The sequence below is a fragment of the Bombina bombina genome, chromosome 7 (assembly GCF_027579735.1).
Source record: "Bombina bombina isolate aBomBom1 chromosome 7, aBomBom1.pri, whole genome shotgun sequence".
NCBI lineage: Eukaryota > Metazoa > Chordata > Amphibia > Anura > Bombinatoridae > Bombina > Bombina bombina.
The window spans coordinates 52,451,831-52,469,451 of NC_069505.1; the positions used below are offsets into that span (position 1 = coordinate 52,451,831).

General features: G+C 38.8%; 1 protein-coding gene across 1 annotated transcript in view; it reads right to left on the reverse strand.

Annotated features, from left to right (window-relative positions):
• Nucleotides 1-17,621, reverse strand: part of LOC128665865 (sulfotransferase 1 family member D1) — a 150,384-nt gene that overhangs the window by 60,690 nt on the left and 72,073 nt on the right. Inside the window, exon 3 of the mRNA XM_053720102.1 lies at nucleotides 3,748-3,873. Within this exon, the coding sequence (XP_053576077.1) occupies nucleotides 3,748-3,873 (126 nt within the window). The remainder of the gene's footprint in view (nucleotides 1-3,747; nucleotides 3,874-17,621) is intronic.

Here is a 17,621-nt window from a genome sequence, read left to right on the forward strand (position 1 = left end):
AATAAAAGCCCAGGACCGGATGGGTTTTCTAATAAATACTATAAACAATTTAGAGATCAATTAGCTCCACACTTACTAGCCCTTTTTAAACAAATTGACGAATCTGGACAGCTCCCTAAAGAATGTTTTGAAGCCCACATTACCGTCATACCTAAACCAGGCAAATCCCCTAAACTTACAAGTAATTATAGACCCATATCACTATTAAATACGGATCTTAAAATTTATACAAAAATTCTGGCCAATCGATTAAATAAAATCTTACCTCAAATAATTCACACAGACCAGTCTGGTTTTGTCCCAGGAAGGGAGGCGAGGGACAACACTATCAGGGTACTCCAACTAATAGAATACGCTAAAACAACCAATACTGAAATGATTATAATTTCAACTGACGCCGAAAAGGCGTTTGATCGCCTAGACTGGAACTTTCTATTCGCCACACTGGGTAAGATAGGGGTGGGAGAAAAGATGATTCGTAGGATAAAATGTTTATACCAATCCCCCTCAGCAAAAGTACGAGTTAATGGCCTGGTTTCAGACCCATTTGAAATAAGTAATGGAACGAGACAAGGATGCCCCCTCTCCCCAATCTTGTTTATCATCAGTATGGAGGTGCTAGCACAGAGAGTCAGGAATAATCCATTAATATCGGGAATTAAAATAGGTCCCTTAGACTTTAAAATATCAATGTATGCGGATGACGTCCTCTTTACCTTATCTTCCCCAGAACCTTCCACCGTTGCAGTATTACAAGAATTAAAAAGATTTGGGGAATTTTCTAACTTTTCAGTAAACGAACAGAAATCCGAAATATTAAACATCTCCCTTTCTAGAATTAAGTTTAAATCCCTGTTAGATCACTGCCCATTTAAACATCAACCAAAAGCCATTAAATATTTGGGGATCTATTTAACCCAGAACCCCAAATCCCTTCTACAATTGAACTTTAAAAACCTTATCAACTCAATCTCACACGATCTACAAACTTGGAAAGATCGCCCATTCTCATGGTGGGGAAGAATTCAAATTTTGAAAATGAATATATTACCCAGAATACTTTATGCTATTCAAGCAATACCTATAGCCCTTCCACGCCACTTATTAGATCAAACCCAAAAAATCATGAATCAGTTTGTGTGGGGGAAAATAAAGCCCAGAATCAAAAAACTAACAATGTACAGAGCCGTGAGGGAAGGAGGGTTAGGACTGCCAAACATTGAGACATATTACCAAGCTACGAGCCTTCAAAGAATAATAGACTGGCATAGAAACAAAGATAGGAAGGCGTGGATCCCAATGGACTCCCACATCTTGCATACACCCAACCCCGGGGCCTTATGTTGGATAGAAAAACAGAATAGACCACCATGGCTAAAATGCTATTCTCTACTTGCACATGTCTTCGATACATGGGACGGTATTATTAAAAAATACTCAGGCATCTCCACAACGATTTCCCCTATGCTCCCCATTTCCCCAAACGCAGAACTGAAGGGAGGAATCAGATTTGACAAAACAAATTCAAATATGTGGGAAATGGGTTACACAACTCCACTTAGTTCATTGGTTAGAGATGGGAAACTTAAACAAAGGCAAGAATTAACGGACATACTAGGCGGCGCTTTCACAAACTGGTTAAAATATAACCAAATACACCACCTCATACAAACACACCCACAGAAACAACTGCTGACCAGGCACCTAACTCCATTTGAAATGACTTGTACAGCTGACCTCCCCGCACATCACACTTTATCATTAGCTAGGAAACTCTTGATCCAAGCCCAAAAAGGGGGACTACCTGACTACGTTGACCGTTGGCACAAAGATCTAGGTAGGGAACTAACAGAGACGGAGTGGGATCATATTTTTCAGAGTATCAGAAAGTCATCTTTCTCCACAAAATACTTGGAAACTAACTTTAAACTGTTAACAAGATGGTACCTCACCCCCTCAAGACTGAAGAGTATATTTCCTTCCTCATCTGAACTCTGTTGGAGAGGGTGCGGATCGCGGGGGACCCTTCTCCACATTTGGTGGGAGTGCCCCAAAATCAAACCCTTCTGGGAAAAGATCCAAGAGCAGGTTAGCAACACACTGGACACAGACAGTCATTTTACCTTAGAACCAGAAGTAGCACTATTGAATCTCCCCACAAAATGTAAATGTAGGTTAAGAAGCAGACTAATTCAACTATCACTTAACACAGCTAGACTATTAATAGCCCGGGGGTGGAAAACTCAAATATGCCCATCAGTTGGGGAGTGGTCGGCTCTCATGAAGGACACCCTGTCTATGGAGGAATATGGTTACTTTAAATCTAACAAAATAGCATTCTTTCACGACCTAAAATTTATATGGGATGAATTACAACATAAGATGCCCCTTAACACTAGGAAGTGTTCACAAGATACGAGTGTGACATGAAAAGAATATTTGACTTATGACAGATAGAAACAATATGACAGAACTGACCCTTCCCACTTTCCCACGACCTGGAGGCTAGAGAGATAAACAAGCCGGTCTGGGGGATCTGACAAAGACACGCTGTGCAGGGGGCCCTCGTAGTATGACACGGAACACGCACAAGAGAGACTTGGTAAGTTATACAGTTTGGTTATTGTTTTGTTTATCTTAAAATCAACCAAAAAAGTGCATTGGTTGTTTATGAAGCTATGAGTAATGTATAGATACTGCATTTATCCAAGTGAACTGCTTTTATTACATGAGCGAACTAATGTACTGTACTATATATAAAATTCAATAAAGACAATTAAATATAAAAAAAACAAATACGCAGGTTGTTAAAGGGACATTATATATTTAAAATAGTAATATAAAAAGTTTAATTATATGTAGTCAAAAAAAGTTGCAATATTCTTTTGTTTATTTTATTTACCTTTTTCGTAATTTAACTGAAAATATCTAGAAAATAATTAATGCCACAGTGTTGAAACTTAGATTTTCCTGATCTAATCTCTTCTGTTGAGGACGATTAGGGACAGATAAAGTGTGTAAACAATGGTTGTGTTGAATATAACAATATTAAAGGGACTTTAAACCCTTTAATTACTTTAACATTGTTATATCCCACACAGTCATTATTTGTACACTTTATCTGTCCCTAATTGCCTCATCAGAAGAGACAGATGAGGGAAAACTATGTTTTAACAGTGCACATTACTTAATATAAACAAAAATTTGGCAAATATTTTTTTAATATTTAAACATCTTATGTAATTTAAAAAAAAACATTTACATTATATTCTCAGATTAATATCTGCTCTGGATATGTCATCATATTTAGGGCTAGATTTATCAATTTGCAGACAGACAGGGTTCACATGATAAGAATCTGTCCACATTGCATTACAAATTGTGGGGTGCTTTTGTTCCCCATATTTACCATTTGGTCATGCAATGTCGCCCCAGTCCTCGCACAACCTATTGCATGAGAGTAGTGCTTGTTAATCACTTGCGGTTGAATAAGGGGGATTTTAATCCGCTAACCCTAAAAGGGTTCATAAATATCAATTGCAACCGATTGGGACTTTCGATTCTTGATAAATGTAGCCCATAGCATTTATTTACTAAGTACTATTTGCTCCCTTATATGCACGTGGGATAAAATGTTTCATATGTGTACGTAATAATAAAGTTATAATTTTTTGCATTTGAAATGTCACTCTGTGTAGTGCATTACGTTTTACAAATTCTATAATATTAAATCTTGGCATATGTTACCTGATGGAATTCCAGGGAGTCTAAATTCCATATATGGTACTCTGTTATATATAGCATCACGCCGGCATTTTTGAAGATCTCCATCATTATATATCATGTCCACAATTTCACTAACCCATGTAGTTCCTAAAGAAAACATCAAACAACATATTATAATTAAAATTATGGCAGATATGAGTGCTTCATATACCTGCATTTTGTATTTTATCTTAAAGGGACACTCAATCAAAATTAAACTTTCATGAGTCAGATAGAGCAGCCATTTTAAACAACTTTCCAATTTACTTCCATTAACAAAATGTGCACAGTCTTTTTATATTTAAACTTTTTGAGTGACCAGCTCCTACTGAGCATGTGCAAGAATAAGTGTGTATGCATTTGTGAATGGCTGATGGCTGTCACGTGGTACGTGTATGCATTTGTGATTGGCTGATGGCTGTCACATGGTACGTGTATGCATTTGTGAATGGCTGATGGCTGTCACGTGGTACGTGTATGCATTTGTGATTGGCTGATGGCTGTCACATGGTACAGGGGGAGTGGAAAAAGACATAACTTAAAATTGTCAGGAAAAAAATCTACTACTCATTTGCAGTTCAGACTAAGTGCTATTGCATTGTCTTGTTACCTTGCATTTGTTGATTATGCAAATCTGTGTTGACTGGTCCTTTAAAGGAACAGTCTAGTCAAAAAATTTCTGTCATGATTCAGATAGAGCAGCAATTTTGAGCAACTTTCTAATTTACTCCTATTATCATTTTTTCCTAATTCTCTTGGTATTTGAAAAAAAGCAAGAATATAAGCTTAGGAGCTGGCCTATTTTTGGTTCAGCACCTGGGTAGCGCTTGCTGATTGGTGTCTAATATAGCCTAAGCTTACATTCTTGCTTTTTTCAAATAAAGATACAAAGAGAACGAAGAACAAATGATAATAGGAGTAAATTAGAAAGTTGCTTAAAATTGCTGCTCTATCTGAATCATGAAAGTTTATTTTTTTAATGAAAGTTAACAAATCGAAAAACTCTGATCTTAGAATAAGCTTTGTCACCCCTCTGCAGCGGAAAGACTAGGAACAATGCAACTGTCCCCATTCTGTGTCACTGACCTAGAGTCACTAAAAACAATTTGTAAAAAATGAATATATTGCTTAAAAAAACTTGCTGAAAATTTGCCGTTCCAAAATTGCAGTCTCCATAAACATCTATACCCGCACTTGTCAGAGCAGTCAGTTGCCAGTTCAGCTCTGTTGCAGTCAACGGCGGCGCTTCAATCTCGCAACCAATTGCTTTGCGACGCATAGAAAGAGTTTCTCTTGTGCCGGCATCAATAAAAACACTTTCAAAACATTAGTAAACAAATAAAATTAACAGGCAGAAAAAAAACACCCAGTCCACTCTAACATATGCACTACTAGCGGTTGATTGGTGGCTTCTTGTCACTGGCTCACCTGATGTGCTCAGCTAGATCCCAGTAGTGCATTGCTGCTTCTTCAAAAAAGGATACCAAGAGAATGAAGCAAATTAGATAATAGAAGTAAATTAGAAAGTTGTATACAATTGTATGATCTATCTGAAACACGAAAAAAAAAAAAAAAACTTTGGGTTTCACGTGCCTTTAAATTCTGCAAGCAGAGTAAGGGTTTAGGTAAAAAATCCAGACCACACCTTATTCTATCCAGCTACTGTACCATAACAAAACAGACGTGTGTATATTTAACAATTCTATGCATTTACACAACCTGTTTTACAAGCATGTTTTGAAAGGATTGCATTTGAAATTACTTCTTTCCTCATTGCTATTGGTTCTGGTTTAATATTTAATGTTCAAATGTGCACCTCATACAATTATACATGTTAATAGACTGGAAAACATAGCTGAACCGAGGGTCAGTTAGCCTAACGGGTCAATTAGTTAGCCTAACAAGTCAATTAGTCTAACAGGTCAATTAGTTAGCCTAACTAGTCAATTAGTTAGCCTAACTAGTCAATTAGTTAGCCTAACAGGTCAATTAGTCTAACAGGTCAATTAGTTAGCCTAACTAGTCAATTAGTTAGCCTAACATGTCAATTAGTCTAACAGGTCAATTAGTTAGCCTAACTAGTCAATTAGTTAGCCTAACTAGTCAATTAGTTAGCCTAACTAGTCAGTTAGTTAGCCTAACAAATCAATTAGTCTAACAGGTCAATTAGTTAGCCTAACAAGTCAATTAGTTAGCCTAACATATCAATTAGTTAGCCTAACAGGTCAATTAGTTAGCCTAACAAGTCAACTAGTTACCCTAACAAGTCAATTAATTAGCCTAACAAGTCAATTACTTAGCCTAACAGGTCAATTAGTCTAACAGATCAATTAGTTGGCCTAACAAGTCAATTAGTTAGCCTAACAGGTCAATTAGTTACCCTAACAGGTCAATTGGTTAGACAGATCCTCTACGCTGCTCAGGTCTAAAGCCGACAGTCTCCTCCACTGACAGACACAGCGTGCTGCAATTGTTTGGGGCGTGAACTGAATATTGTGACGTGGTGCACGCTTGACGGCTGAGCAAGCCATAATACCAAGATCCAAAAAACCACGTTAAAGCAGCACTCTTAGGGAAAATTAAAAGTCACTTTATTAGAATGCTTTAAAATAACACAATCCAACAATGAGGGTAAACACAAGACATCCTTACGTGTTTCGTGCCCAACTGGCACTTAGTCATAGGATAATCTGAGTGTCCACTGTTCCACACCTTTATACGCTATACGCCCAAAGCAAACAGCTGAGCACTATTAGCCATAATACAAACTTAAAGGGATGGAGCAGTGCCACTCATGTTACATATTAAAAACAGTGTTTCAGTTACACTACACTGACAAAATCAATAATTCAAAGATGTAAATATAGGGTTAAAAAACAAATAAATGAATGTATCGCATAATACAAAACCTGCCAAAATTAGACATGGGAGTAAACATTCATTACATAAATACTATTAACCCTAAATACCATAATGAAGAAGAGATTACAAAATTGCACAAATTTATATAAATCCATATTATCTTATATGAGTTGAGTTTCTATCTTGCTGAAATATGTCATATTGCCATTCATATAAATATGAAATGAATCCCATCAATACATTCATATATATGACAATTCACACAATGCCGCAAGATAGTTTTATATCCAAAAACAGGAAATGTTGGGTTAAATGATTCTTATTTATCCTTTAATACCTGAAGAAAGATATAGAGAAATACAAAAGAGAATAACAAGTGTAAGACCTATTACAGACATATACATATGATATAAAAATGTTTAACTGTTTCATCAAATGAGCTATTATATTCCACAAAAATGGATACATGACAGCTGAAAAGAACCCTAAAGTCCAACCTTCAACACAAATATAAATACAGGGATGTGCAATGTACACATACACATCTTTCAGAAATTCAATCCACATAATAACTCATATCCCATTCTTTATTCATGCCAAGTGGCATTTTTGTTCTCAATGTGAATATCCAATAAAGCTCTTTTTTCTGTAAGATCTTATTCCTATTTCCACCCCTAGGTGGCAATTTAGCAAAATCTATTATTTTCACTCCTATTTCAGGTTTATTCAAAAAATGAAAACAATTAAAGTGCCTAGCCACTCCAGAGTCCTTATTATAGTTCTTAATATCTCTTTTATGCTCTCCAATTCTAGTCCTCAGACTACGAGTCGTTTGACCAACATATTGTTCGTGGCAAATTGTGCACTCCAAGAGATACACAACGTACTCTGTGCTACAATTTCCATAATGGTTAAACTTGTATTCCTTCCCTGTTGTAGTACTTTTGAAGGATTCACCTTTCAAAATATGTTCACAAGTACCACAATTGCTAACTCCACACTTAAAAGTGCCTTTTTTATTTAACCAATTAGTTCCAGTACAATTGCCTTTCCGATAGACCAAACTTGGAGACAATTTACTTGCCAAAGTTGGTGTTTTTTTTTAGACAAATCTTATATTTTCTATTAAAGGTGATAGAATGTCATCACTCTTTAAGACCTCTAAATTCTTCTTAATAATGTCACAGACTTGCCTAAACTGAATTGAGTATTCAGTGGAGAAAACAACTGGTTGTTTAACTCCCCCCAAATTCCAATTCCTTTCTTTGTTCCTTTTATTAGTTTTGGAATCCATTGTTTTAATCTCCTGAAAGTCCTGCAACATTTTAGTTTCATCATAGCCCCTGTATTTAAGTCTGTTAATCAACTTGCCAGCTTGCACTTCAAAACATGATTCAGAATTAGTGTTCCTTTTTAATCTTAGAAGTTGGCTTCTTGGAATTGACTTGATCAGGTGCACCGGGTGACAAGAATTTGCGTGCAAGATTGTGTTGCCCGCTGTAGACTTTCTAAAAGTGTCAGTTACAATTAAGCCCTGTGCAGCTGAGCCTGTCAATTCCAAATCCAAGAAATTAATCTTATCTTTATTTTGCTCTCCTGTGAATCTTAGCCCAAGCTCATTATTATTCACATATTCCAAAAAAGCTTCAAACTCAAAAGGATATTCCACAACAAAAATCAGGTCATCTATAAACCTGTTATATTGTATGATATTAGAGCTGAAAGGATTTGTTTCTCCATAAATGTGTGTAAGCTCCCACCACCCAACATATAAATTTGCAAACGAGGGGGCAAACTTGGCCCCCATCGCTGTGCCACAAACCTGCAAATAATATGTGTTATCAAACAGGAAAAAATTGTGCTGTAGTAGGAACTCCACCACATCACAGAGAAACAATTTGAATTCCACAGAAAAATTAGTGTCTCTGTCCAAAAACATAATTTATGCTTACCTGATAAATTCCTTTCTTCTGTAGTGTGATCAGTCCACGGGTCATCATTACTTGTGGGATATTAACTGCTCCCCTACAGGAAGTGCAAGAGGATTCACCCAGCAGAGTTGCTATATAGCTCCTCCCCTCTACGTCACCTCCAGTCATTCGACCAAGGACCAACGAGAAAGGAGAAGCCAAGGGTGTAGTGGTGACTGGAGTATAATTTAAAAAATATTTACCTGCCTTAAAAAACAGGGCGGGCCGTGGACTGATCACACTACAGAAGAAAGGAATTTATCAGGTAAGCATAAATTATGTTTTCTTCTGTTAAGTGTGATCAGTCCACGGGTCATCATTACTTGTGGGATACCAATACCAAAGCAAAAGTACACGGATGACGGGAGGGATAGGCAGGCTCTTTATACAGAAGGAACCACTGCCTGAAGAACATTTCTCCCAAAAATAGCCTCCGAGGAAGCAAAAGTGTCAAATTTGTAAAATTTGGAAAAAGTATGAAGCGAAGACCAAGTTGCAGCCTTGCAAATCTGTTCAACAGAGGCCTCATTCTTAAAGGCCCAAGTGGAAGCCACAGCTCTAGTGGAATGAGCTGTAATTCTTTCAGGAGGCTGCTGTCCAGCAGTCTCATAAGCTAAACGAATTATGCTACGAAGCCAAAAAGAGAGAGAGGTAGCAGAAGCTTTTTGACCTCTCCTCTGACCAGAGTAAACGACAAACAGGGAAGACGTTTGTCGAAAATCTTTAGTTGCCTGTAAATAAAATTTAAGGGCACGAACTACATCCAGATTGTGCAAAAGACGTTCCTTCCTCGAAGAAGGATTTGGGCACAAGGATGGAACAACAATCTCCTGATTGATATTCCTGTTAGTGACTACCTTAGGTAAGAACCCAGGCTTAGTACGCAGAACTACCTTATCCGAGTGAAAAATCAAATAAGGAGAATCACAATGTAAGGCTGATAACTCAGAGACTCTTCGAGCCGAGGAAATAGCCATTAAAAATAGAACTTTCCAAGATAACAACTTTATATCAATGGAATGAAGGGGTTCAAACGGAACACCCTGTAAAACGTTAAGAACAAGGTTTAAACTCCATGGTGGAGCCACAGCTTTAAACACAGGTTTAATCCTGGCCAAAGCCTGACAAAAAGCCTGAACGTCTGGAACTTCTGACAGACGCTTGTGTAACAGAATGGACAGAGCTGAGATCTGTCCCTTTAAGGAACTAGCGGATAACCCCTTTTCTAAACCTTCTTGTAGAAAAGACAATATCCTAGGAATCCTAACCTTACTCCAAGAGTAACCTTTGGATTCGCACCAATATAGGTATTTACGCCATATTTTATGGTAAATCTTTCTGGTAACAGGCTTCCTAGCCTGTATTAAGGTATCAATAACTGACTCAGAAAAACCACGCTTTGATAAGATCAAGCGTTCAATTTCCAAGCAGTCAGCTTCAGAGAAGTTAGATTTTGATGTTTGAAAGGACCCTGAATCAGAAGGTCCTGTTTCAGAGGTAACGACCAAGGTGGACAGAATGACATGTCCACCAGATCTGTATACCAAGTCCTGCGTGGCCATGCAGGCGCTATTAGAATCACTGATGCTTTCTCCTGTTTGATTCTGGCAATCAATCGAGGAAGCATCGGGAAAGGTGGAAACACATGAGCCATCCTGAAGGTCCATGGTGCTGTCAAGGCATCTATCAGGACCGCTCCCGGATCCCTGGATCTGGACCCGTAGCGCGGAAGCTTGGCGTTCTGTCGAGACGCCATGAGATCTATCTCTGGTTTGCCCCAACGTCGAAGTATTTGGGCAAAGACCTCTGGATGAAGTTCCCACTCCCCCGGATGAAAAGTCTGACGACTTAAGAAATCCGCCTCCCAGTTCTCCACTCCCGGGATGTGGATTGCAGACAGGTGGCAAGAGTGAGACTCTGCCCAGCGAATTATCTTCGATACTTCCATCATTGCTAGGGAGCTTCTTGTCCCTCCCTGATGGTTGATATAAGCTACAGTCGTGATGTTGTCCGACTGGAACCTGATGAACCCCCGAGTTGCTAACTGGGGCCAAGCCAGAAGAGCATTGAGGACTGCTCTCAATTCCAGAATGTTTATTGGAAGAAGACTCTCCTCCTGATTCCATAGTCCCTGAGCCTTCAGAGAATTCCAGACAGCGCCCCAACCTAGTAGGCTGGCGTCTGTTGTTACAATTGACCAGTCTGGCCTGCTGAATGGCATTCCCCTGGACAGATGTGGCCGATAAAGCCACCATAGAAGAGAATTTCTGGTCTCTTGAATGGAATGAAGGACACGGCATGCACTTTGAAGTTTTGTTAACCTGTCCTCTGTCAGGTAAATCTTCATTTCTACAGAATCTATCAGAGTCCCCAGGAAGGGAACTCTTGTGAGTGGAAAGAGAGAACTTTTCTCTTCGTTCACTTTCCATCCATGCGACCTTAGAAATGCCAGTACTATCTCTGTATGAGATTTGGCAGTTTGAAAGCTTGAAGCTTGTATCAGTATGTCGTCTAAGTACGGAGCTACTGAAATTCCTCGCGGTCTTAGTACCGCCAGAAGAGTGCCCAGAACCTTTGTGAAGATTCTTGGAGCCGTAGCCAGTCCGAATGGAAGAGCTACAAACTGGTAATGCCTGTCTAACAAGGCAAACCTTAGATACCGGTAATGACTTCTGTGAATCGGTATGTGAAGGTAAGCATCCTTTAAATCCACTGTGGTCAAGTACTGACCCTCTTGGATCATGGGCAAAATTGTTCGAATAGTTTCCATCTTGAACGATGGAACTCTTAGGAATTTGTTTAGGATCTTTAAATCCAAGATTGGCCTGAAGGTTCCCTCTTTTTTGGGAACTACAAACAGATTTGAGTAAAACCCTTGTCCTTGTTCCAACCGCGGAACTGGATGGATCACTCCCATTAATAAAAGATCTTGTACGCAGCGTAGAAACGCTTCCTTCTTTGTTAGGTTTGTTGACAACCTTGACAGATGAAATCTCCCTCTTGGGGGAGAGGATTTGAAGTCCAGAAGGTATCCCTGAGATATGATCTCTAACGCCCAGGGATCCTGAACATCTCTTGCCCAAGCCTGGGCGAAGAGGGAAAGTCTGCCCCCCACTAGATCCGGTCCCGGATCGGGGGCCCTCAATTCATGCTGTCTTAGGGGCAGCAGCAGGTTTTCTGGCCTGTTTGCCCCTGTTCCAGGACTGGTTAGGTTTCCAGCCTTGTCTGTAGCGAGCAACAGCACCTTCCTGTTTTGGAGCAGAGGAAGTTGATGCTGCTCCTGCTTTGAAATTACGAAAGGAACGAAAATTGGACTGTCTAGCCTTGGCTTTGGCCTTGTCCTGAGGCAGGGCATGACCTTTACCTCCTGTAATGTCATCAATAATCTCTTTCAAGCCGGGCCCGAATAAGGTCTGCCCTTTGAAAGGAATATTAAGCAATTTAGATTTAGACGTAACATCAGCTGACCAGGATTTTAGCCACAGAGCTCTGCGTGCCTGAATGGCGAATCCTGAATTTTTAGCCGCAAGTTTAGTTAAATGTACTACGGCATCTGAAATAAATGAATTAGCTAACTTAAGGAATTTAAGTTTGTGTGTGATGTCATCTAGTGTGGATGATTGAAGTGTCTCTTCCAGAGACTCAAACCAAAATGCTGCTGCAGCCGTGACAGGCGCAATACATGCAAGAGGTTGCAATATAAACCCTTGTTGAACAAACATTTTCTTAAGGTAACCCTCTAATTTTTTATCCATTGGATCTGAAAAAGCACAGCTATCCTCCACTGGGATAGTGGTACGCTTAGCTAAAGTAGAAACTGCTCCCTCCACCTTAGGGACCATTTGCCATAAGTCCCGTGTGGCGGCGTCTATTGGAAACATTTTTCTGAATATAGGAGGGGGTGAGAAAGGCACACCGGGTCTATCCCACTCCTTAGTAACAATGTCAGTAAGTCTCTTAGGTATAGGAAAAACGTCAGTACTCGTCGGTACCGCAAAATATTTATCCAACCTACACATTTTTTCTGGGATTGCAACTGTGTTACAATCATTCAGAGCCGCTAATACCTCCCCTAGTAACACACGGAGGTTCTCAAGCTTAAATTTAAAATTTGAAATGTCTGAGTCCAGTTTATTTGGATCAGAACCGTCACCCACAGAATGAAGCTCTCCGTCTTCATGTTCTGCAAACTGTGACGCAGTATCAGACATGGCCCTTGCATTATCAGCGCACTCTGTTCTCATCCCAGAGTGATCACGTTTACCTCTTAGTTCTGGTAGTTTAGCCAAAACTTCAGTCATAACAGTAGCCATATCTTGTAATGTGATTTGTAATGGCCGCCCAGATGCACTCGGCGCTACAATATCACGCACCTCCTGAGCGGGAGATGCAGGTACTGACACGTGAGGCGAGTTAGTCGGCATAACTCTCCCCTCGTTGTTTGGTGAAATATGTTCAATTTGTACAGATTGACTATTTTTTAAAGTAGCATCAATACATTTAGTACATAAATTTCTATTGGGCTCCACTTTGGCATTAACACATATAGCACAGATATCTTCCTCTGAATCAGACATGTTTAACACACTAGCAAATAAACAGCAACTTGGAAATACTTTTCAAAGTAATTCACAAATAATATGAAAACGAACTGTGCCTTTAAGAAGCACAGAAAAATATTATAACAGATAAAATAATTAAGTTATAGCATCAATCTTTGTCAGAATATACAGTTTTAGCAAAGGATTGTTCCCCTCAGCAAATGATAACTAACCCAGGCAGCAGAAAAAAAAAATACACAAATAAACGTTTTTTATATCACAGTCAATACAATCAGCACAGCTCTGCTGTATGATTACTTCCCTCAAAAAAGACTCTTGAGATCCCTGAACTCTGTAGAGATGAACCGGATCATGCAGGAAGAAAATGAACCTCTGACTGAGTTTTTCTGATGCATAGTGAAAGCACCAAAATGGCCCCTCCCCCACACACATAACAGTGAGAGGGATCAGTGAACTGCTCTAATTTAAATCAAAACTATTGCCAAGTGGAAAAAAAGTGCCCAAAACATTTTTTCACCCAGTACCTCAGAGAAAAAAACGTTTTTACATGCCAGCAAAAAAACATTTTACCTCAATAATTAATTGTCATTTAAAACCTATTGCAAGTCCCTGCAAAATAGGTTAAGTCTATGTATACAGTTTAAAAGCCAGAGAAGTACCATTTCCCAGAAAACTGAAGTGTAAAATATACATACATGACAGCCTGATATCAGCTACATCTACTGCATTCAAGGCTGAGTTTACATTATAACGGTATGGCAGGATTTTCTCATCAATTCCATGTCAGAAAATAATAAACTGCTACATACCTCTTTGCAGATTAATCTGCCTGCTGTCCCCTGATCTGAAGTTTACCTCACTCCTCAGATGGCCGAGAAACAGCAATATGATCTTAACTACTCCGGCTAAAATCATAGAAAAACTCAGGTAGATTCTTCTTCAAATTCTACCAGAGAAGGAATAACACACTCCGGTGCTATTATAAAATAACAAACTTTTGATTGAAGATATAAAAACGAAATATATCACCATAGTCCTCTCACACATCCTATCTAGTCGTTGGGTGCAAGAGAATGACTGGGGGTGACGTAGAGGGGAGGAGCTATATAGCAACTCTGCTGGGTGAATCCTCTTGCACTTCCTGTAGGGGAGCAGTTAATATCCCACAAGTAATGATGACCCGTGGACTGATCACACTTAACAGAAGAAAAGAACTTTATAGCTGTTATACCCAAAGCATGAGGAATGCTTGAATAAAGTGCTGTTGCATCAATGACCACCCAGCTGTACCCATCCCTCCACCTAATGTTATTCAAGATAGATAATAGGTGCCCCGAGTCTCTGAGATAACTACTCAAATTCTTAACCAGAGGTTGTAATATACTGTCTACCCATTCGGAGAGTGGCTCAAAAAGTGAGCCATCCCCGAAATGATAGGCCTCCCAGGTGTTTTTTTGGGGTCCTTATGTATCTTGGGTAAAAAATGGAAAATGGGCACAACTGGGTGCTCAGGAATCAGGTTATCAACCTCATCTTCCGTCAGAATATGCAAAGCCACAGCCTGCTGAAGCAATCTCCTCATCTTGTGATCAAATTCATGTATAGGATTGTACATTAAACTCCTAAATGTTACTGTATCCTGTAATTGTCTGGCTGCCTCTGTGAAGTATTCTTCCTTTCTCATAACAACGACATTGCCACCTTTGTCCGAAGACCTGATGACAATGTCGTCGTTATCCTGTAATTCATTTAGAGCTTTTCTCTCCTTGATAGAAAGATTATGACGGAAACCCTTGACCTTATTATTTTCTCCCAATTCTATGATTTCCTGTTCTACTCTTCTATGAAATACATTCAAACACGAACCCCTAAAACTAGTGGGATAAAAGTCTGACTTTTTCTTTACTGGTTTGGGACATTTTTCATCACAATGCAACTGTCCCCATTCTGTGTCACTGACCTAGAGTCACTAAAACCAATTTGTAAAAAATGAATATATTGCTTAAAAAAACTTGCTGAAAATTTGCCGTTCCAAAATTGCAGTCTCCATAAACATCTATACCCGCACTTGTCAGAGCAGTCAGTTGCGAGTTCAGCTCTGTTGCAGTCAATGGCGGCGCTTCAATCTCGCAACCAATTGCTTTGCGACGCATAGAAAGAGTTTCTCTTGTGCCGGCATCAATAAAAACACTTTCAAAACATTAGTAAACAAATAAAATTAACAGGCAGAAAAAAAACGCCCAGTCCACTCTAACATATGCACTACTAGCTGTTGATTGGTGGCTTCTTGTCACTGGCTCACCTGATGTGCTCAGCTAGATCCCAGTAGTGCATTGCTTCTTCTTCAAAAAAGGATACCAAGAGAATGAAGCAAATTAGATAATAGAAGTAAATTAGAAAGTTGTATACAATTGTATGATCTATCTGAAACACAAAAAAAAAAACAAAAAAACTTTGGGTTTCACGTGCCTTTAAATTCTGCAAGCAGAGTAAGGGTTTAGGTAAAAAATCCAGACCACACCTCATTCTATCCAGCTACTGTACCATAACAAAACAGACGTGTGTATATTTAACAATTCTATGCATTTACACAACCTGTTTTACAAGCATGTTTTGAAAGGATTGCATTTAAAATTACTTCTTTCCTCATTGCTATTGGTTCTGGTTTAATATTTAATGTTCAAATGTGCACCTCATACAATTATACATGTTAATAGACTGGAAAACATAGCTGAACCGAGGGTCAGTTAGCCTAACGGGTCAATTAGTTAGCCTAACAAGTCAATTAGTCTAACAGGTCAATTAGTTAGCCTAACTAGTCAATTAGTTAGCCTAACAGGTCAATTAGTTAGCCTAACAGGTCAATTAGTCTAACAGGTCAATTAGTTAGCCTAACTAGTCAATTAGTTAGCCTAACAGGTCAATTAGTCTAACAGGTCAATTAGTTAGCCTAACTAGTCAATTAGTTAGCCTAACAGGTCAATTAGTTAGCCTAACAAGTCAATTAGTTAGGCTAACAGGTCAATTAGTTACCATAACAGATCAATTAGTTAGCCTAACAGGTCAATTTGCTAGCCTAAAAAGACAATTAGTTAGCCTAAGAAGTCAATTAGTTAGCCTATCAGGTCAACTGGTTACCCTAACAGGTCAATTAGTTAGCCTAACAAGTCATTTAGTTAGCCTAACAGGTCAATTAGTTAGCCTAACGAGTCAATTAGTTAGCCTAACAAGTCAATTAGTTAGCCTAACAGGTCAATTGGTTACCCTAACAGGTCAATTAGTTAGCCTAACAAGTCAATTAGTTACCCTAACAAGCCAATTAATTAGCCTAACAAGTCAATTGGTTACCCTAACAAGTCAAATAGCCTAACAAGCCAATTAATTAGCCTAACAAGTCAATTTATTAGCCTAACAAGCTTGTTAGAGCATGTTATTTAAAGAATAACAACCCTGCACCTCTATGTGTTTAACCGCTGCAAAGGGGTTAAACACATAGTAGGGTATTTTTTAATGGCCCTTTAAATGGTTGTAGATCAACCATAAAATACAGTATAATTGCGTATACAACAAATGCATAAAAATAAGGTAATGCAATAGCGCTTACTCAAGGCCGGATTGGCCTCCCAGGACACCAGGAGATTTCCCGGTGCTGCTGGTGAGGCGATGTAGCTGTATCCCCCCTCCTTTCTCCTCTAAACTATATGTATTAAAGTCACAAAGTATTTAATTGTAAGTTTTATTGCCTAGACCATTTACCCTTTTAATAGCTTTCTTTTTAATGGTTGCTTGTGTCTAGTTAAAGGGACATGAAACCCCAAAATGTCCTTTTGTGATTCAGACAGATAATACAATTTTACAAAAAGTTTCCAATTTACTTCTATTATAAAACCCGGTTTATTACCATGATCTCCTTTATTGAAGAGATATCTAGATAGGCATCTGGAGCACTACATAGCAGGAAATAGTGCTGCCCCCTAGTGCTCTTTCAAATGAATAATATTCTTGCAAAACTGCTGCCATATAGTGCTCCAGACAGGTGCATGCTCCTGAGCTTACTTCCCTGCTGTTCAACAAAGGATACCAAGAGAACAAAGAAAACAGAAGTAAATGAGAAAGTTGCTTAAAATGTCATGCTCTTTCTGAATCCTAAAATATTTTTTGGGGGTTTCATATCCCTTTAAGATACACAGTGACACACTGTTTTGAGATCACATATGGATAATCATTTCACACTATGAAAGGGAGTCATGGATGAAATAAGGTTGTAGGGTACCTATATAACAACAATTTGGCCTTTTCTTTTAAATTACAAACATATAATTTAATTCTGAAAAAATATATTAGGGGAAGGAATATCCCATCCTATTCTACAGACTCAAAATTGCTCTGGTTTTCAACATTTTCCTGGGCTGCTTTGAATTCCCATTCTGTCCCTTCACTTACTCTGAATTTCAAATGAGCA